Source organism: Phaethon aethereus (assembly GCF_964289735.1).
Source record: "Phaethon aethereus genome assembly, chromosome: 3".
NCBI lineage: Eukaryota > Metazoa > Chordata > Aves > Phaethontiformes > Phaethontidae > Phaethon > Phaethon aethereus.
Window position 1 is genome coordinate 73289219 of NC_138576.1, and position 22217 is coordinate 73311435.

Here is a 22217-nt window from a genome sequence, read left to right on the forward strand (position 1 = left end):
CAGCTGCTTCAGCTTTTTCCTCCCCCGGCCCTTCCTCGAGCCCCGAGGCGTGACACCGTCCCTTTGCGCCGGCTGCCACCTTGCGGCGCCGGCTGCCGGCCGTAACCCACGGGCCGTCCCCGCACCTCGGCCCCACGGCGCCCGGCCGACTGCAGCCCTGCCGCGGCCAGACCTGCGCCCGCCCAAACACAACACGCTCCCGGCTGTCGCGTTCGATGACATCTGGGACTACGGAAGAACCGGGGAAGCCTGACAGGAACCCATACCGACGCCTAAGCTGGCGCTAAAAGCGCTGAAAGAAGCAGGCAGGAAGACCACGTAAATGAAATCCTTCGGATTAAGGCTCCTGAACTTCTCCGAATCCTTTTACAGCTCTCTTCAAAGACGAAAGATTGCGCTCCTCCTCGCCCCCAGAAAGGCAGCATTTGCAAACCTTTAGACACAAATGAAAGTAATTTCATAGATACGACTCTACCACAGGACGAGAAGAAAGCAGGCATCTCTCTCACACCGAGGGAAAGAAAAAGGGAGACCTAACACATCTGTTTTCAGCTGTACCCCTGAATTCCTTCTCTCATAGCTACCAGTGTAAAATAATGAAGTTATAGCAGCTGCTGCTACATATGTAATATTCTGGTGGAGGCCCCTCTTTGCCTGAGCACCATTTCTAACCAAGCAGGAAGGAGCAGGGCAGTGATTGTGCCCCTGTACTCGGCACTGGTGAGGCCGCACCTCGAATACCGTGTTCAGTGTTGGGCCCCTCACTACAAGAAGGATGCTGACGTGCTGGAGCGTGTCCAGAGAAGGGCAACGAAGCTGGTGAGGGGTCTGGAGCACAAGTCTTATGAGGAGCGGCTGAGGGAACTGGGCTTGTTCAGTCTGGAGAAGAGGAGGCTGAGGGGAGACCTTATCGCTCTCTACAACTACCTGAAAGGGGGTTGTGGTGAGGTGGGTGTTGGTCTCTTCTCCCAAGTAACTAGCGATAGGACGAGAGCAAATGGCCTCAAGTTGCGCCAGGGGAGGTTTAGGCTGGATATTAGGAAAAATTTCTTTACTGCGAGAGTGGCCAGGCATTGGAACAGGCTGCCCAGGGAGGTGGCGGGGTCACCATCACTGTAAGTGTTCAAAAAAGCACTCACCTTGGTCTGCAGCTGAGGGGCTTTCCACCGGCAGCTCACGGTTGCTGCTCCCTCCCTCTGCAGCACACACTGCAAGGCAGCGCCCACCGCCCCGCCGGCCCCCACCAACAGCACCGTCTTCCCACCTGTGCGACACAAGGCAAGTCGTTCAGCCACCCGCGGCTGCCAAGCCACTGGCACCGGGCTCCGCCGAGCTGGAGGGTCTACGTGAACTCCCCCCCTTTACCAGGCCACCCGCTACCAGAGCCCTCCAGAAGAGCCGGCAACGCGACCGCGCCGCGTGCCAGCAGAACGACAGCAGCTGCGGCGGCACTGCAGGCAACTCTTTCGCAGCCCAGGTGGTAACACAAACCGCAGGTTTTAAGTTGTTTCCTGGCGACTCTAATTCTAGTAAGCAAATACTGCTCTCCTGGTTTTCGGGTATTTTATTTGCACAAATCCTTTCTTCCGTATTTGTTACCAAGTGCATTTGACCTGCTGTTTACAGTTCTGTTACAGAAACCCTTGCCTCAAGAATTACGAGTCACCATAGGAGAGATTACTGCCAAAACGCTGCCTTAAACTAGCAGCGTCTTCATGCGCTGTAAAGCCACTTGTTTAAATCTGCCATTTCAATGTTAGCATTGACACAATACAATCCAAACCAAAACGTTCGCTCAGCAGTTATTTACAGGCAGACCTGGACTTCTCCAACTGTTCGCACTAATCAAAATTGTCAAGTGAAATCCCCAAGTGACATTTGTATTTTTGGTTTTGAAGACTCAGGTATCTCAGGTATCTTCAGTGAAATTGAATCTGCTGATGGCAGGTAATCCCTGCCTAATCTTCAAAACCTGTAGGACTGAGACACATTTCGGCAAATTATTACATTCAGATCTCACTGAGGTTCCTCACCAGCAGGAGACAAATATATGTCGGGTGGGAAAACACCACAAACCAGAAAACACAACAAGGTGAGATTATATTTGCCTCTCAGTCAGGACTTTCTCAGTTTTAACTGAAAAAATCAGTTATGCTAAAATTAATGTGGTAATTACGGTAGAAGGTCTCACCTAAATCTTCAAGTAGCTCCATCACAGCACACACTGTAGGAGGAACTAGGCAGTCATAGGCATCGCCACGTACCAAGCGTCCTAGGTTTACATCGGATAATCTGCAGTGGAAAAATTAAAAAAAAAAAAAAAAAAGTTTGTGTAAGATAAACCCTCAGTAACACTTGTAAAATGGCTAACAGTTAATCCCAAAGCAAACACGTCTCATAAAAGCAAATCCTTTGATAGTCATGTACTGTGGCTAATTCGTATCATCCCCTGTTCCAGTTCGACAAACATGGAGCCTCAAGAGAGCCCGGGAAAGGGGTCTGTGAGTTTGAACGAGCAACAGGAGCCCAGGATACACAGGCAGCTCTTTACTCGTCGCGGCGGGCTGCCCGTGGCACGCTGGGCCGAAACACCTCGGCGGCCGCGGTGGAACCCGAGCAGGGCTGCCGGAGCCACGGCGAGCCGCAGGCAACACGTCCTTCTGGGCTCCGGCTGGCTGCGGGGGGCTCGGCTGCTCCCGTGCCACGCTGCGTTCTCTCTCGCACATAAGGAAGCTCTGAATTTTCCATTCTCGGTCAATCTCCAGTACTCCAGATAATGGAAAGGTAACTAATTTGCAAGATTTTCAGATTTTTTTTTCCTGATATGAAAAAAAAAAGAAAAAAAGGAGGGGGGAAAAAAGAAAAAAAAAAAAAAGAAAAAAGAAAAAAAAAGGCTAACAGTCCGCAGTTGAGAGCAAGCTGGCTGCACGAGCAGCCATGGTAACCCAGACACGTAAATGATGACAGTGGTCTCTCCAGAGAGCAGTGCAACTCAAGACTAACCAGAAAGTTGTGCTAATGGGTCCAAACTGTTACAACCTACTCTCCCTCCACAAGAGAGTGCTGTAAGGAAGTAAAAACCATCTCTGCAACTTCTCCATCAATCCTTCTTGTGAAAATTCTGGGGTTTGTGTTCAATACTTTGTGACTACCGTTTGTATTACTGAAGTACTGAAATACCTCAAGTATCATCAGTAAATCGGAATTTCGTTTTTGGTTTCTATGGAAAGACCATGTCCTGAATATACAGTGTATAAAGATTAAAAAGATAATGATAAAAATGACTTCAGCAAAAGACTTCTCATTGATTCAGCAGCATCTTTTATCACTGCTCAATAGCACAGCTAGACACACTGACTGAGGAATCCATTAATGAAAAGCACAGGGGAAAATTTATTTTATAGAGCCATCAGCCTTGCGTCTGCTAATATTATTTCTCAGTGCTTCACTTACCCATCCACATCCTTTTCTGGTTTCACAGCGTTTAATACCTTACTGCTGTATAAGCTTTCTGGGAGGTCAAGGGCAAGGCCCTGCACGTTAGGATCCTCATTAAGTCTCAAGATTTCATTGACAATCTAGGAAGTTAATAAAAAGCACAAAAGATCAGAACAGACAAAAGAAGAATCTAATTAAAAGGGGATAAAGAACTATATTTTAGAACTATCTTATGATCACCTTTGCTTCCCTCACATATTACTGCAACTTCTAAATGAAAAAGCAATAACTCACCTTCCTTCTTTTGTATTTCCAGGGCTTAGCAAATTGAGCCACCCTGACTCTATTCTAAACGTTCTGCAAAGCCGACACGTATTACGTGACATTACGCTGCCAAAAGCATTTTGTCTTTCACCGTTCCAAATCTCAGCAAGAGATGGAAAAAAACCTGGACTCCTAAAATTCTTCACAGCTGAGTTCCTCTCAATGCATCCGGAAGCTCTTCTTGAGATTACATGGCAAGCCAGTAACATTTTAAAAACAAAACATTTTTTGTTTTTAAGTACACAAAAGCCACAAGCCTGCGGGACCATCAAACTCGCCAGGCACAAGGATGCCAGCTGGGAACAGGCATCTTTTACTACACATTCCTTTGCCGTTTTTACTTTCAGATGCCTCAGGACCATGTATATTAATACGGTTTGCTATATCGAAAACATATTTGATACTAGTGCTGTGCCTCCAACCTAACACCTTTGACAAGGTAAAAATTCAGCCCTCTATCATTTGGGGTGGATGATTACTTGAATACATACTTTAAGCACTACAAGATCAATAAACAGGCAAATAAATTCAACCCCCTCCCCCTCTGAATCAATTAATCTTTAATTTCCCTGAACAACTCGGGCAAGAATCACGTACAGTCACAAGAGCAACTGTGGGAGATAGGACACCCGCGCTGGTTTGAGGGTACGCTGCAGTTAAATACCAGACATGAAAACAAAACATTACTCTGCCTCAGCTTGCTGGGGGACAGCACACAAGCCCCTTAATTCCCTTTTCTCCCCACGCTTCCCAATAGGGGGATAATACTTGCTACCAGAACTAAGGCATTTCCAACCCTAATTCGAGTTAATACAGATCTGTTCATAGTGATAATGAATGTCAGCAATAAATGTAAGTTTATGACAAAAGCAAAAAAGGAAGAGTCCTTCAGGTACTGCAGTTACCTCATCTTTGCTGCTGCCTTCCGGGAGACAGATATGAATAACACGTAGACCAACCTGCCAAAAGAAAATACTTAAAATTACCAAAGGCAAGTAGCTCATGAGTAATAACAAGTGTATCGGCTAAAGTTTACCTCTTTGGCAAAGTTCTTGTTTGTTTCTTGAATCAAACGATCATTATGTGCCTTGGGGAACAAAACAGAAACTAAGTTTTAAAATAATGAATTTACATTTAAAAATGTGAGTGCACTAATGCACAGGCCTATGTAAGAAACGTAGTCAGGATGTTTGTGTCTACTAGTATTCAAACAAATAAAAAGCCTAGCAATTCTAAGAAAGGTGCAGAAGGCCGTCCAGTAAATTTATTTTGGCTTGATTAGTTTAAGTGTGTGTTGCTATTAGCCTGGCTTTTATAGACAAGAGTGGCCATCTCCTGAATGTGAGTTTACCACTTAAGAAAGGTACCAGTCTGTATCTGAAGATACCGATCGCCGTCCAGCCATGTAACAAGGATGAAATAGGCAACAGCAATACCAGCACTTCCCTGCAGTATCCCCGTATCACCTAACAACACTGGCTTGCCTCACCACCAAAAATGAGGCAAATCATTACCATCATATATTACAGTGAGTCCTATCATAGAATCATTAAGGTTGGAAAAGACCTTTAAGATCAAGTCCAACTGTCAACCCAACACCACCAAGCCCAATAAACAATGTCCCGAAGCATCACATCTACACGTTTTTTAAACACTTCCAGTGATGGTGACTCCACCACTTCCCTGGGCAGCCTGTTCCAATGTTTGGACACTCTTTCAGTAAAGAATTTTTTCCTAATATCCAATCTAAACCTCCTCTGGCGCACCTTGAGGCCATTTCCTCTTGTTCTATGATGTTCTGTTGATACACAAGAGAGAGAAGTTATCAGCTCCTCCCAGTTGCCAGCAGGCACCTGCACGAGCACAGAAGCATCTGGGCAGATTTACCTGGAAGACCATCTCACCCAGGAATCCTCCTCCCAGAGGTCTCTACACCTGTATGCACCGTATATATTACAATATTTAATCGTAACAATTACAACCAAATTTTCCTCTTCAAGTTACTCTTGAATCTTAGGAGGCTTTTCAAATATTTTCATATATTGTAATAGTAAAACTCCAAATTCAGTATCCAGAACTAGAAACATCCTACCAACAGATTAGCGAGCATTCTACCCTCAAAAATGTTAATGGCTTCATAACAAAATGAATAAAACACTTCTGACAGCTATATGATTACATATATATGTATCATGTGATACATACATATACATATGATTATATGTAAAACCTGTCTACTGGCCCAGCCAACAGGACCGAAATAAATAATTTTAAAAGGCTTTGTTACAATGGAATGAACACATTCTACGTAGCTTTTTCCACAAGACTCGGGGCCAGTGACTTCCCGCCAGAGCTGAGCCGCTCACTGCGTGGTTAGCTGCCAGTGCTGCCTTCCACCGTCACTAGCATCACCCAAAACGATTTCGGTTCAAGCCCGTAAACAATTTACCAACCTCTAAATCCCAAACGGTCGAAGACTGCTGACAATGAAAAAAGAGGATTTAAAAGGACAGGCTGGCTGGAGAGAGGCAGCTCCTGAGAGGGGACGAGGGCTTGCTCTCCGTCCCCGGCTCCCTCCCCCAGCCCACCACTGCCTGCATCCCCTGTGCCACACTACCAGCCTCCTGCTCCCCAAATCTGGCAGCTGGGGGCGAGGGGCAGCAGCTAGCCGACACTCACCTCGTTCAGGCCCAGAAAGTCCCTGCCCCGAGCTGGCTCCCACCGCAGCGGGCGGAGCGGCGCAGGCGAGGGCAGGGCTCAGCATGCGGCTGGCGGCGCGCCGGGGCCGGGCAGCGGGGCAGGGGAGCTGGCGGTGCTCCGCTGGGCTTCCCGGGGCAAGGGCTCCACTGCTAAGCTACATATTAGTTCTCAGCTTCTACGAAACTAAGCAGCAGCCACTAATCTTTTTTTGCTCTCACACAGCTCCAGCCAAGGTTCAACACGGATACTAAGCAATGCAGGTATCAATCTCAGTATCAATTCAGTTTCAGATGTCTCAAGAGGACAAGAACGCATCTACAACCAACCCAGAGCGGGCTCAGCCTGCACCCCCTCATTCCCAGTACTGCTGCAGAGGAGGTGCCACGTTACGCCCGCTGCTGTTGCCCACGAGCGACTGGCAAAGCAGGTAATTTCGCTGCTTTTCCTCTGCTCCTCTGGGTGCAACGCAGCATGTGGAGAGCAGCACGAATCTTAAGGCTCTGCTCACGTTACCCAGCAGAGAGTTCTGCTGCAGCCCTTGCAACCAGACTACAGCTAGAGCGACTGATGGCTGGAGAACGTTGGGTGAATTTCATGCAGAAGGATCTAGCCCACATGTTCCTATAGCCATCTCATGATGCAAATCAAGTGGAGTAAATGGGGACAAGAGAATCATTCATTTAAGGCACAACCATGACCCAAACCAAAACACTGATGTAGATGCGTCCCCGATTACATTACAAGTGAACGGGAACCTCCCCCTCCTCACACAATGCTCTCTCCCACCCCATCCATGTCCCTTCCCGCGTGCCAGCATAAAACACATGCGGCCCTGCACAAAACCAGGCTCAGGCCCTAGCGTGGCTGAACAGAAGCCTCTCCAGAGCTCTCCAGCCCAGAGTGGATCAAGCCATCTCACCGTGCAACTGGATGGGGACAAGACAAGAGGGAAAAGCAAGGGGTCACTGAGAGGATGGATCACTGCTTTTCTAGCAGTCCTTAAACCTACAGCCTTAGAGTGCTAATCAAAACCATTAACAGCAATTACCCCAGGAGGGTAAGAGATGAGAGAGCTTGTTCAGCGACTCTAGAAGATTTACTGAAATAAAGTTGGTGCATCATTTCTTAGATTCGCTATTTCAAAAATATTTATGGTTAGGTTTTAAAATGAAAACCTACTGGGTCAAAGATTCGGTGCGCGCCAACTCAAACCCAATAGGACCGTCCCTAGGAAACAGGACAAGAACATTTCTGCCCACACAGCTCTGGGTCCCACTCCGAATGACAGACGTCCCCAGTTTCTTGGCCCAAAAGCCGATGAAATCTGAAGAGGAACATCTCTCAAATTTGCAGGGAAAACAATCCTCATCTATGAGTTTGTTTGCCTATTTAAAAGCGGCGCCAGTGGGATGGGAAGGAGACCTCTTCACAGGTGGGTAATACAACAGCTCTCAATTACTACGAGATTGCTTCACCTGAGGAAGTGCTACTTCTAAAAGATACTGACATTTCACATAGAGCATTTATTTCGGACAGGCCCTTTTGAGCTGACTGGGACTTTTCAGCACAGCTTTCCCCTCCTCAGGACGGCAGTAACGCAGACATAAGCTACAGCTGCCCAAACGCAACGAGGTGGCAGGAAGCAGCAGGGTCGCTCCTTAGCCGGGGCAATGTTATTTCAGGGGTGGCAGGTGGAGGGAGGCCCATGTTTTCAGGCATGCAAACGCTTTTTTGCAGACTGCAACAAAACCTTGAAGCTAAATAAGGGTTGAGAGCTGCTTTGACTTTAACTTCAGTACGTCAATCAACTTAGACAACCTGTCGGAAAAGGCTATCTGTACTTACAGCAGGAAAGACTGTGTTAGCAAAGGGAGGAAGGGCTACAATAGTCCCCTTCCTTTGCAAACCATTCCCACAGCCTGAAGTTTGCTGTGGCTGTTTCAGGCCTGGAGAAGGGCTTCTGAGACCGAGATTCCTCCCTCAGTCTACACTCTGGTGGGATGACCTCTTCCTATTGCTTTCCTTGAATAAAAGTTACCCTCTGCATCACATGCTTCTGACGTTTCAGACAAGCAACGGTACCGACAGGGACCTCTCGCAACCAGCGAGCGGACAGACAGACTTTACCTGAATAATGGCAAGCGTCGGCTCAAGCCGAGGGTTTTCTCTCTTAAGAGAGGCCAAGGATTTCTTTGCATTCTCGGTGATTTTGCTGCAACACAAAAATAGCAGGCAAACCTTTAGCAAAATAAACCTGCCTAACATCAGTCAGCAGAAAACTAATGTTAGTCAGCAACACGGAGCAAATGCTTAGGCACATACGCTTTTAATCAAAATTACTTATGGATGTAAACTGTGAAGGCTGGCGTTCAGCAGGGCGGTAGAGAAAACCTTAACAGCCCCAAATACCTTTGTTTCACAGCTACGTGCATCATTTCTCCGACATGCCCAAAACTCTACAGCTGACCTATGCTATTTCATGAGAAGGCTTGTCCGGCCCCGCTGTGGGCAGCGCAGCCGGGAACCTCCGCTCTCGGCTCAGGAGGGTCCTCGGTTACCCAAACCCTAGGCCCAGGTGGTGACAGAAGCGGGGGCCTTTACACCGGGGGCCGCTACAGCTTAGGGCGGGCATCGTCGCCAGCACTAACAGCAGCCGCCCCGCCACTGGCCCTGGATGCCCTCCAGAGCTGCGGGCACCGGGAGACAGAGGAGCTCTGTTTGCCGCGCCGCTTCTTGGAAAAAAAACAGCGGCCCCCAGGCACTGGGAACGCTTTCTGGAAAAAAACCCGTAATTCTGGGTAAGTGGCGGCCGGCTCTTCGCTGTTACCTTCTGCACACGCAGATGGTACTTACCCGGAAAGGGAAGCAGGAGACCTCTCTGAAAGATGTCTGTCTGTCTGTCCCCCGCAGCAGGCAAGACTAACGGAGGGAAAGGCGCAGCCTCACCTGAACCACCGCCACGTACCCGCCTGCTCCGCTCGCCCTCAAAATGCCGTAAAACCACGGCAAAAAAAAAAACCCAAAAAACCAACTCCCCCCCAAAACCAAACCAACAAACCCGTTGGCTGCGTGGCGGGGGCATATTTTACCTCGAGCTCGCCTCCCCTCTCCAGTGGGGCATCACACCCCCCAAAAAAAAACCACCCGACGCACCCACTGAGCAAACATCCCCCCCCACCCCCGCACACCCTTTACCCCCTCCCGCCCACCCCCCTCCGGTTGCATCAGCCGGCACCGCCTCCCCACGCGCGCGCGCCTCTTACCGCGCGGCCGCCCCGCCGCCCCACGGCCGCCCCACACACAGCCCACGCAGCGCGACGGGGAGCGCCGGAGGCAGGCAGCGCCGCAGAGACCCGCTCCTCATCCCTGCCGCGGGTGGAAAGGGGGCGGCGGCGGCGGCCGACGGGCAGCGCCGGGGCGGGGAGAGGGGCGAGGGGGAAGGGCGGTGCTCGGAGAGCTCCCGCCCCGGGCCCGGCGCTCAGCCCCTTTCCTGCCTGAAAAAAACCAAACCAAACCAAACCAAACCAACCCCAAAACGCAAAATTCTCGCTAATCGCTCCCAAACGTCACCTACGACCGGTAGAAACCCCCACCTCCCCCTCCTCCCCGCGACATAAACCCCGAACGCTTCTTTCCCCACCCCAGTGAAGGAAACCCCCAAGGTTTTTGCATACTCGACGTTTATTACAAATAGTATGAAATGGTCCCTGGGAGAAGTTACACACTAGAAGTCCCTTTTTCTGGTTTGCTTTTTTTTTTTTTCTTTCATCCTTCCCCACCCCTCCCAACTCCGCTGGTTGCATGAGATGCGAGTTAAAACAACGCTCCCTTAGCCGCTGAAACAAACCTGGGCGCGCACGGGTAAAGCACAGATTTAACCTCTCTTCATATTTACAATACTTTACAAACTATATTAAATAAATATGGGCTCTGCTACACCTCGGCGTCTTAAATATGTACAACATTATTTCATGGTCGGATTTTACTAGGCAGATGCGGGTCCTACCACAGCGGGCGTGCTGACTGTAACGAGTATCCCTGCGGCACGAGCTAGTAAGTACCATGACCAACCAGCCCTCGAAATAACAATTCCTGGCCAATGCAAGATACGTGCAGTAAATAATTTAATCCATTCTAACAAATTCAAGTCCTTAAATCTTAGTCTACAAGTAATTAGCTGTATGTCGGTAACTTCAGGTTTTCCTCAATGTAGTACGTAGCCGGCTGTTCTGGAAGTACAGTGCTCTGTAGTTGAGGGGAGCGATATGTGGTTAGTAAAAATTTCAGTGAAACTCCTTCATTTATTGATATGTTTAACTCGGCACTGGCTTTATGCACATAATCTGAAGAATTTAAGCACCAGAAAAGAACAACCCATCACACAAGATGATCACTGTAGATGTATTCAGGCTTTCCTTCAGGCACGGTGTTTTCAAGTAACAGAATCCAAAGCTGTGCAACAACGGTGACGAAGGGGAGTGAGTAACTGTGCATCATATTGGAAAGCCTGCTCTTATTCTAAATGGCAGCTTTTATTCTAGACATTATTTGCAAAATAATGGAATGTATTCTCATTTTTTAAGCTACTTTTATTGTACATAAATTGGATTAGAGTCAGCCCTGGCTGGTTTAGAAAATACGTACTTTACCTCTCCCTGCCAGGAAGGGTCATTTCCTACTACGGGAGATACATTCCCTGGGGAAGGCAGCTTGTCACTCAACCGGCAGTATCGCTGAATCACCCTATGGGCCAAACATGCCCCATGATTAGTATTTCACCCAAGCATCTGGCCAAACCTCATTCTCTCTCGGGGTTACTGACTTTGGCACTCAAACAAATGCCCTGCAGGCCACTGCATATAAAATACAGCTACTTCGCAAACTCACACACAGCGGCTTTCAACTGCTGGGCTCTGAGCTACAAGATACTAAAATTTTGCCTGCGTGTCACAAACACCACCGTCACTGGAGGTACCAAACCTGGCCCAGCCATCTTCACAAGCAGCAGAGCTCCCCTTCTACTGCCCAAAACTTCCTCCGGGCAAGGACTTCGTCACATCCACAGGTTCACGTAAAAAGCGGCCACTGCCCATCCTCTGCCTGCTGTGCAGTTAACAGAAAGTAGAGGAGGCTCCAGACACAGAGCTATCTGTCTGGCATTCCTCACAAGCACTAGGACTAGATTTTGTTTAAAACCTAAGCAACCTGTTCTAAAGTAATGTAGCGTATGCATTGGTCCCACACGCTTAGAATCCGTCTGATGAAAAGTAGTGTGCAAACAGGATGTGCAATTGCACACGTAGCATGTTGGTGTAACTACCAGAACCCTGCTCAGAAATCTGCACAGTCACAGGAGTAGCTGCTCAGCTAAATGCTCCCGTGTGTAACCAGAGTAATCACGTGGGTATTTTGGACGTAGAACGCTGGTCACCAACTCAAAAGTCCAAATACTAAGGTTTCCACACGATAAAATGGTTTAAGAATCAAATGGCACCACGCCTGGTTCGATGGTAAGAATAAAAGGGTATCACACCTAACAAGGGAAGAGATGCAAAGGTTAAACAGGAGATGCGAAGTCCACCTGCACTGCGGAGTGAGACACCAGACAGTGCGCACGTGGCCTTTTTCACTTCCAGGATTCTAACCCATTTAAAAATAGACACATTTCACATCTATTTACAATACTACTGTGATACAATGCCTGGTTGTGTAATATTATGGAAATACATGATGCCAGTACTGGTTGTCCTAGTATATACTCGGTCATGATAAGGCAGTACAGCTGGAAATTACTGAAAGCATCAAGCGAAGCTGCTTGAACTGAGACACTGAAACTTTTCCCTTAAGGACTGGACAATATTCTGCTGATTAGGAGACGGTACTCTCCACAGGTAGTCGTTCAGTTTATCCGAATCACTATATGCAGTCAGATACGGGGTAAGTGCGTGTTTGCTGCCGGCGGACTTTGCAGGAGTACAAGAGACAGTCTTGCCGCAGAGCGTTTCGGGAGGAGCAGAGTCTGCATTACGCAGTTTAGGATCCGATTTCTTTGTTTGGTTCTGAGAAGTTTCCAAGTCAGACCCCTCATCTTCAGACTTTATTTCAACATAGTCATCATCATCCCCTTCTCCTTCTTCAGTATCTTTGAAATTTGTAAAATAGTTCTGAGTGGCCATCTGTGCCGTCAGAGGGGAGGCCTTGTTCACTCTCAGGACCTTTTGAGAATCCTGCAGAATCATATCTGAACAGTTTTCAGGGATCTGATTTCCCGTATCAGGCCCCGTACATCCTGAAGCAATACCCGACATTTGATGGCTGTTGAATCGGAAGTTCCTATTCGAATGGAGCTTTTTCTTGTCCGTTTCATTAGGATATATAATCGATTCTCCAGACCTGTTGACCACGACTGAGGAAGATGACTGTGACCTGCTGTATGCCTGTGGTTTTACATTGCTCACTCTTCTCCCAAGGGAGTTATAGATGTGATCTTGATGTAAATTTTCTTTGTTTGGTTGGCTTATAATGGCGCTCCACCTCTGCGCCGGGACATGCAAACGGTTAGAAATCTGAAGGGAAGGCACCGAGCCAGCTGACGGCAACTGCCTTGAATTGTTTTTTGTACCAGCTTCTGTATACGAGCTCTTGGACTTTGGGTCTTGGGATTCAAGCCACGGAGAGAAGTCAGCCAGCTCACCGTTACTGTACGTAGAATGCAAAAGCCAATCTTCTGCTCTTGAGCATTCACTGGCAGCCTGGGAACGGGGAGGAGACGCAGCCACGGGTGTGGAAAACCTCCCGGCTGATGGCTCCTGAGGAGTGGCCCAGGCTTCCTTTTGGACCTTAGGTGAACTTTCTCTAAAGACGATTTGGTCATAAAGCTGGGAATATTCTGCTATCCTGGCACCTAGAAGGGAGACAGAGTTAACTTAGCAGAGGCAAGCAATCCACTCAAATGAGTTGTGTGACAATTTAAAAATCGCAAAACGTTTTGTGTTGGTCAAGAGAAAAGTTTACAGCTGCGTCAATATCTTCAGCCTCAACAAAGTAACATGAAACAATGGAGGCTGGAAGAGCAGTGCATTGCATTTCAGTACACATTGTATTGAGAAAAAGCAGCATAAAATATCTTGCGACAGTGAATAGTCATGCAGGATGCAATGTAGCACACTGTTCCAATAATACGCTGCTTGTTTCATGTTCAAATGCAAAAGAACGTTCTGAAAACGGCCTGGTAAAAGAGATATTTAGGGACTTTTATAAATATCACAAGAAGGCAAGAATGGTAAGTCTAGTGCGTGGAGCCAGCGGACTCCACAGCTCCAATTTCTTTCAGTTGACCACTGACAAAAACAGTTCCAAAGCTGTGGCATGTCCACGACTTTGCACATTCATTAGGTAGAGCAAGACCACCAGCTCTTTCTTATCTGACCCCATTCCTTAGGCTTATAGGTGTGATGTGGATGGTAGCTGAGCAAATGGACATGACTTGGTAGGAGGTGAACCTACATGAAAATACACCTTTTTAGTCAAACTCTGAAGATCACACTATTAAAGGAAATAACCGCTTCGCTGTGAAGAGACCAACAGTGCTTCAGGCATGACTTCTATTTCCAGCCTCAGCTGAATGGATCTTTCCTGATGCTACTCTGCTATTTCTTCCCAATTTTATCAAGTAACAACAAGGACTGAGATATAAAGGTCTATTCAAGTTAGAAGCAGTCACAGTGGTAACACAAAAAATACAGTACTGATACCCAGCTAATGAGGTGAGTAAAATTTACAATCTTCAAGTTCAGTACACAAATTTCACTCAAAGTTACTAAAGAAATATGTATAGAAATATTTTTAACATACCAATAGCAGGACCCCCTTGTTTCTTCTCCTCCAGAATAGCAGCAAGATCTTTGTGTTTCAGTTTCTGTTGTCTGGTAGCTGGTTGTTCCTGCTCTGGACTTTTAACTTTCAAAAGCTGGTTAGCCTTCTTAATTTTTTGACTGTACTGCCTTGCCATCATAAAAACTCTGTTCCTTGTTTTATCCACAACAGCCAAGTCATTTTCCATGCCTTCTGCATGCACGTTGGACAGAACACTATTGGCAGATTCATACGGGCTATCTACAAAAGGCACCTCATTGGAGAAGGAAGATCTGTTCAGACTCATAAAAGAATTCTCCTTGCACGGTGTAGTGTCTTCAAGCCTGAGATTAGCTTCACTTATGGTGGCAGCCCTGGGCTTCACAGTTTTAGGCAAAACAGGAGTTTCTGGCAGAGAAAGAGTAGACAGTGAGTACTCTACATCTTTACTCAGTTCAGGTGTACTACCAGCATGCAGCCTTTCCTGCATATCATCTTTACAAACAGGAAAGGCTGCAAGGAGGCGGTCTCTTGTCTTTTCCTCATTTTTCTTGATGTAGTTCTCCAGGTCATTCCAAATCTCGTCTACTTCCTCTGACAATTTATCCGCTGCAGACTTGTGGGACAGCGAATCCGAGTTGGAGGAGCTATCTACTAAGCTCAAATAGTCATTGTCGATGGGAACACGATGGTAAGGACTTTCATCTTCACTGAACTGGAGGCTCTCTTCAGAAACAAACTGCCGTAGATTGTCACAACATGCAAAGTCTTTTTCCAGGCCCAGAAAACTCCTCCTTTTAGAGCATTTTAAGGAGTCACATTTAAAATTCAATAGTGGTGTTTCTGGAAGCACTATGGTGTCATAGATGTTGTCTTCAACGATCCTGAGCTCATCCAAACTTGAAGTAGGTGCTTCTCTACTGAGTAGTATCTCATCCCTACTAGCACGAATGGAGGCCCTGTTTTGATTTGCTGTCCTCTTTTTGGAGGGTGAATCTATGCTGCTTTTGTTTTCAGCCTCGTAGAGAGAGTCTCTAGCAGATCTCTGGGGACCACGGTCTGTCTCCTCCCTTCTTGTCAGACCCATCAGCTTTAAGTCTTCATAGCTTATATTATCATAAACATGTTCAATATCATCGATGGTCAGCTCCTCTGAAGATTCAGGATATGCATTCATACCGCTTACCTCTGCTCTCTTCACTTCCCTTCGAGAACCGCGCTCCCCTGTTTTATACCTTGCGCTGGCTGGACACGTGTTACTTTCACCAGCACTACTGGCCCGCCTAACAATTTTGTGACGAGTGGGGCTGGAAGTCTCGTTTTGATGCACTACCCCCAAGTGCCAGCTGCATGGACGCCCAGAAGAACCCCTCCTTTCCCCATCGACGGCTGAACTAGTGTTGGATGTAGACACCGATGGTACAAACATCTGATAATCGTCTTCGTCATCTTCGTTCTCGTAAGGTGGGCGCCGGCTGGGAAACAACGCCTGCCTGATCTGATGGTCAGTCCAGATGTTTCTGACAGAGGTACTTCCCCCCAGGATATTCATGATTAGCGAGTTGCTCTGGGGTGTGTTGAATTGTCTAGGCGACTGTGGCTGTCTAGCTGTGCAGGAAAATGGAAGATTGGTATTCAACTGGGTTGACTCTTCATCTGAAGGGTCCTTGGAGCTCTGTGGAGATTTGAAATATGCAGGTAACATTAGCCTATTCCCTGCAATAATACAGCTCTCCCCTGCATTCACAGAACTGCCACAGCACCAGTGTGTCCCGCAGCACGGAATCAGGTGGAGATGGGCAGGGTGACCAGGCTCCTGGCTAAACAGCCAGGGAGCCAAGGTGGCAATGCCAGACTACTTTGCCTCCTAATCCTTAGCATGGCTCAGAGTTGACTCTTGGCATTTAATAACATCTTACTTCAAATACAATACAATGCGTTGTCTTACGTCAACGCATGAGTAATTAAAGACAAATTTGTTTGGCAGGAGTTAGATTAAACCTTTCATGCTGACTCTGCAGTTTCACAGTTGGATTAAGCTAATCTGACTCTGGGCTTGTGCCAAAGGTTTTGTTCTCTTCCCTTTCCCCCTGCCTATAATGCTATCAGAAAGGTATGTTATGCTCTCTAGCACATGCCACAGAAAAATCCATTTTTCTTTTTGGAGTAAGTTTTCATCCAGCTCAACTAGCAGGTCTCATTTACAGCAAGGACACATGCCTGCTAATGCTAATTTGAAGGATGCTGTAGATGTTCCTGGCCAGAGGCTGTGAAAGAGAGGGAAAGATAATTCCTTTCAGCGTAAGTTAATGCTGATTGGTTTGGTTAGCTGTTCTTTTCCCCTGCCCCAAAAAGAATAGTCTTTCATCATACAGATAAGTATTTCAATGATATGAATATGACATGTATAATATAACATATATGACATAAACAGAAGATGACTTATCATCTACCTAGGAAAAACACAGATTTCTTTGACGTATCTATGATGCATAGCAAAATAGAAGAAAAAAATTATATACCTGAGTTTCACACTTGTTGAGATTAACACTTCTCCGTTTTTCAACATTTTCAGCAGCTTGACTATTAAGTCTTTTTCTTCCCCCTTTTGATTTCTGCAGAGAGTTTTGCTGCACTCCCTGTGATTGAAAAGAAAAGAGCAAGGGAGGGGTAATAAAATCTACAGTTCTTTGTCCAGTCTTGTTCAAAAGAATTACTAGCAGCTAGAACAGGCTAGGTACCCACACCGAGAGGACAAAATGCTCAATGAGGAGTCAGAGCACTGCAACAAGAATGATTCAGAGCCTAGAAAACTTTCTTTACAACAACCAGTTAAATTATATCATTCCATACAGCTTGTCTAAAGGGGCTGAAAGCAGAATCTATGCATAAAGATACAGATCTATCTTTAAAAAGTGGAGGAGACAGTCTTACTATCACTTGCAGTCTTGAAAAACAGAAAGAGGTCTAAACTAAAAAAAATGCTGTCATCCAACTTCCCCCCCCCAAAAAAAAAACCCCACAACAGAACAAACAGAAGGTCAGAATGTTATGTGTTGGACAGTGTCCAAATTAATCCAGAGCAAAGGGCATGCATGGTGGGAACGGGCAGTCTGAGAAGGCATTGTTGCCACACCTAGGATTAAACACTAAGCTACTATTATACATTTTTATAGTGGTATTCTTTTACACTTACTCATTCTTTTGTACTTAATCATGTGAGGAAGAGGGAGAGTTACAAGACGCTGCACTACACTGATATGAGATACTATTTTATCAAAGATTTACAATGCAAATAGTGTAATTTCAAAGAGGAAATGCACAGTAAGCTTCAAAAAGAATTTCAATAATAGGTTTTGGATAATTCACAAAATAAATGGACCACACAAGAATATGACCTCAGCGTCAACTAAACCAAATAAACTGAAAAATCTACATTCTTTAATGCAGCCACATTTCAAAGCTGGGGTTTTAATCTTTCAGAAGTACTACATCGTGCAGAGTGGGGAAAACTATGACCTGTGCAGTAATAACAGCTAAAGTTTCTCATTTTCAGAAATCCTACTCACAACTTCACATATTAAAGTTCACATGTTCCTAGCTACTGCCAGCAGCTCATAGGTCAAGAAACATATCACATGTGGCAGTGCCTGAGTCTTAACTTAATATTCAAGCCCTTGTTTTGGAGACCTGAGGGCACTGTCTCTGCATGTGGTCTGAAAAGGTTTCTTTCACAGCATCAGCTGGAGAAGCAAGGAAAGGTCAGCTCTGTGCAACAGGCAAAAGTAATAGCTTTCTGTCAGAACTAGGTTTGAGGACTGCAAAGGACTAAGCAAAATCTCTTTCAAGCAGTGGGGATTTATTCGTCTTATAGGGGCTAATTTTACATCTCCTCTGTTAAAATGCAAGAGTGTGTTGTGCGAGGTCTAAATAAAAATATTTCTAAGGAGAGAAAGTTGTAAACACTTGTCACCCATTCCTGCCTCCTTGCTGTTTTACAGCTAATTTTAAAATTAAGGATTTTTTCATCCTCCCCAGGAAAAAAGGATTTTATTTTTTCCTCTCTTTTTCCTACCTGTTCAGACTCTTCTTCATCATCAGCATCAATCTGTTCCATAGCAGAAGTCTGAAGATTTTCGTCCTGATCGCTGCTGTAGGCTGGCTCAATTGACTCTTCAAATTGGCTCTCCAGCCCACTGGGTTCCAATGGAACCTTTTTCCTAGAATTGAGCAGGGCTTCATTTGATCCTAGTTTGGCGGCTTGAGATAATAGGGCTCCTTCAATACTGATCCGCTTAAAGAAACCACCACAAAACTTTGATTAGAAGCTTATGAAGATTATGTATTTTAGTAAGATACTGTTTTACATCAGACTTAATGTAATGACATTACTAATGACTTAGGCAATGTTTAAGCTACGTTCAGTTAGCTGCACTGAAATGAGATTTATAAAGAAATAAGCAAAACAATCAGTATTTTTCCACAGAATATTTAGAACTGGGGGGAAAAAAAAAAGCAAAACCCCCACCCCAATCATGGGCTTCAGTGTTATGGCTTTCCAATGAAGTTATATCTAATGTATTCTGTTTGTAAATTTTCCATACACCCGCAACTTTAAATTCCATCCCAAATAAAACCCTAGGACCTGAAATTCAATGAGACTTTCAAACCGCACTGGAAACTTCATGACAAATTCTTACAGAAAATGTAAAAATTAGAAATACCCATTTCCATCTACTTAAGCTGTATCTGCTCTGTTTGGTCATACATCGTGATTTATATATAGCAGAATAAGCTGAAACTTTCCAGTCTTATTAAATAAATGCAAAGACAATATGCTCCAAAGAATAAATGCTATCCTTATACACAGCACTTCAGTGATTATAGTCGTATTTTTAAGTACCCTATAGCATTAGTAATTGACTGTACTGTATTATAAAGTACAACAATATACAGATCAGTCATTTTTTCTTTATTAGATATTCCTGAAATAGTTAGCTGTATTTCTCTTGCTTTCATTCCTGTAATCTTATTGAAGACACTAAACAACATTTATGGTTTTGTTTCTGTTTTTAAAATCAACACAACCAAGAAGATGCAGATTCTACAGTAAGTACTGTGCTCTAAGTCATTTGAATGTGCTAAAACAAGAAATATAAAAAATGGCTTACCTTCTGCATATCTGGACTTATATCTGAAAACAGAAATACAGACTTCATCATAAGCGAATAATCAAACTGGTGTCAATCTATGCCCATTTTAATGCTACACTAATATCCCAATTATGAATTCCCAAAAGTGGGTTAAATGCAGCAGCAGTTGAGCAAACAGACTATAGGGTCTCTGATAAACAGAGAGAGCATGAGCTTTGCCACAGTTTCACTTGAGGTCCTGATTTTGCAGCACTGATAGGCTATGAGCAACTACTCACGACGGCCAAGACTCTGTGTGTTCAGATGCAAGGATGTTTACAGGACCAGAACCCACATGTGGAAAAGCAGACATCAGATCTAAACACTAACATTTTGTTTTCTTCGCACAATTCCTCCCTTCCTTACCCATCCCCCCCAATGTATTTAGGGAAAGTTATAGGAGGAAAGGGTCCATCTTTATTTGTTCTACAAAGTAAAGAAGCACTGGGTCAAGAAACAGTAGATGAAGTAGCTTACCATTTGACTTCAAAACTTTATGGACTCTAGAAGAGGGTTCTGAAAAAGATAACAACATATTTAAGCATTCCAGCATCCCAGAGAAAGCTATGGGCATCCTGGCCAACTTTTTATAACGTGGATAACAAAATTTAAGCTTCTGAGCCCATGCAGGGAAGCCAGATTTTCATTTCTTAATCATCCAATTTCCTCACAAAAAAAGTATTTGTTGAAGTGTCAAACCTACAGCTGTTACCAAAGAACATACATGTTTCTTAATGCAATAGCAGCTGCCCTCCATACAACAAGCTACTCGTAACTTTTTATCACATATTATGATTCCTGCTTTCAAAAGACTTGCTCATCTCTGTTACTGCTCTAAGTCGCTGGAGGCTTCCTATTAGAAATATATACGAGGTATCAACAGCTTAGTGGGGCTTTAAAAGTGTAAGTAGCTGAACATTACACAGGAGGTCATTTGATCAGTATTTTGTATTATCCCTTTTACAGGCCAAGGAGCACCAACTTAATCCTTCACCTCAGAAATAATGATGCCTGAAAAGTTATTAAAACTTGACTGTTTTTCAGTTTTTCACAAATGCTGCTGTATGATAAATCACTATCGTGAACCTTAAGTCATTCCCAATACACAATGTTACGTACTCCAAATTGGAAAGGTCTTTAAGTAGCTGAAGAGGGGAACAGTGACTGCAGTATGAAGTCACCCAACTACACAGACATTGGTAGTGGCTTTAAAGAGGAAACTAACAGTAATTATGGATGTATGTTTGAGCTAGGAGGAAAAAAAACACCCCAAAGTCAGCATAGCCACCTCTCAAATCTCTATTATCCATAAAGCAGACATTACACTAAGTAAACACAGGAATCATGTTTTGAAATAACAAGCCTGTCACAATCAGGATAGAGCCACTTCTGAGACAGTAATTGTTTGGGGGGGGTGGGAACAGATAGAAACGTCAGATTTAAATAATGTGACTGGCTTTCCTGCATATGCATTCTTCCAACCATTAGAAAGTACCAACTGTTCTTTATGCAACCACCATTAGGAATGTATATCCGTGAAATGCAAACAGTGGATAAAAAAACTAAATTACACAACCAACAAATGTTTAGTAAGATGCTCCACCCATAGCTGAGAGATACTATACCATATTAAATCTGTCGCGGAGTTAAAGACCAATTCCACGCGCCCAGCCTCACCCAACCCTAAACAACTGTGCTTGTTTTTCCTTTTGTCATCTGGGTGGTAAAGGAGTTTATTCACCTGATTTCCTTCTCACTCTGTGAGGAGTAGTGCCTTCTTTAGGCTGGTATGATGATTTCATTTCTCCCTCGGGGCTATAGTGGAAGCCTGGGTGATCTGTGGAACAAGGAGAGGCACAAGGAATAAGAGACGCATTTCACATGCCTCGGCAGCTCTCTTTAGAGGCAGTACCATCATCCCTTTACGACTGATACAGTGGCACTTCAACAGAGCCTGAACTGACACAAGCAAGATACACTGCTGTAGGGTAGCTGTTAACCACCCATCCATGAAAACACTTCATCCATTTAGTCGTGCCTTACTCCAGATGGCTAAGCCAGAAACGTTTACCCACCATCATCGCGTGCGTTTGCCAGTTTCTCAGTCAGAGCCTTCCTGAACAACTCTGTACAATGGCAACTACGTAAATAAATAACAAGCCTGCTTTACTCCAAGACTTCTTCTGCATTAATGTCGTAGAACTATAGCTCTTATTTCCCTACATGGCTAGGGATCACTGGCAACATGAAGAACTAACGCAGCTTGCACCAACAAAGGCAGCAAGCAGAAGATCCAACAGCAGGGACTGTGCAGATGGGACTGCACTCAGAGCGCAGAGAGCAGCAGCACATCTGCTTTCTAACGCTGGCTTCTGGGACACACACAGGTAAACCCTTCAGACATAAGCACAAGCCTCGCTGTCCTCCAGCTGCAGGTCTGCTGGCAGGAAGAAATCATAACACTGATACATACTTCTTCAAGCTGCGTTTGCTTATTGCTAGCCCTTCGGTGGGTACTAGCCAGAAGGAATTTATGCTACAACGCAGGAAAGATCATACATTTAGTCAGCATGGAGTAAGCAAACGAGAGTGGCCAGGGTTTACAGAAGCTCTTATCTGCCTCTTCCTTGCTCATCATGAGTCATAACTTGTTGTTTGCAGATCAGTCAAGCCCAATGCTGAGAGCTCCACGGGATCTGCACCTAATTT

General features: G+C 45.3%; 2 protein-coding genes across 3 annotated transcripts in view; both read right to left on the reverse strand.

Moving 5' to 3' along the window:
- The window catches only part of MTHFD1L (methylenetetrahydrofolate dehydrogenase (NADP+ dependent) 1 like), a gene marked incomplete at both ends in the record, with an annotated part of 149956 nt that extends 141229 nt beyond the window's left edge, over window positions 1-8727 (reverse strand). The window contains 6 exons of the mRNA XM_081998394.1: window positions 1140-1264; window positions 2192-2292; window positions 3454-3578; window positions 4668-4721; window positions 4799-4849; window positions 8590-8727. Coding sequence (XP_081854520.1) covers window positions 1140-1264; window positions 2192-2292; window positions 3454-3578; window positions 4668-4721; window positions 4799-4849; window positions 8590-8727 — 594 coding nt within the window. The remainder of the gene's footprint in view (window positions 1-1139; window positions 1265-2191; window positions 2293-3453; window positions 3579-4667; window positions 4722-4798; window positions 4850-8589) is intronic.
- A 3536-nt stretch (window positions 8728-12263) lies between these two features.
- The window catches only part of PLEKHG1 (pleckstrin homology and RhoGEF domain containing G1), a gene marked incomplete at its 3' end in the record, with an annotated part of 47395 nt that continues 37441 nt past the window's right edge, over window positions 12264-22217 (reverse strand). The window contains exons 11-17 of one of the 2 annotated variants that reach the window (XM_081997621.1): window positions 21250-21345; window positions 19986-20024; window positions 19488-19510; window positions 18392-18610; window positions 16839-16946; window positions 14317-15991; window positions 12264-13366 (exon numbers count right to left, since the gene is read on the reverse strand). In XM_081997621.1, coding sequence (XP_081853747.1) covers window positions 12264-13366; window positions 14317-15991; window positions 16839-16946; window positions 18392-18610; window positions 19488-19510; window positions 19986-20024; window positions 21250-21345 — 3263 coding nt within the window. Of the gene's footprint in view, window positions 13367-14316; window positions 15992-16838; window positions 16956-18391; window positions 18611-19487; window positions 19511-19985; window positions 20025-21249; window positions 21346-22217 lie in introns of both variants that reach the window. The other variant, XM_081997620.1, reaches the window with a different exon arrangement.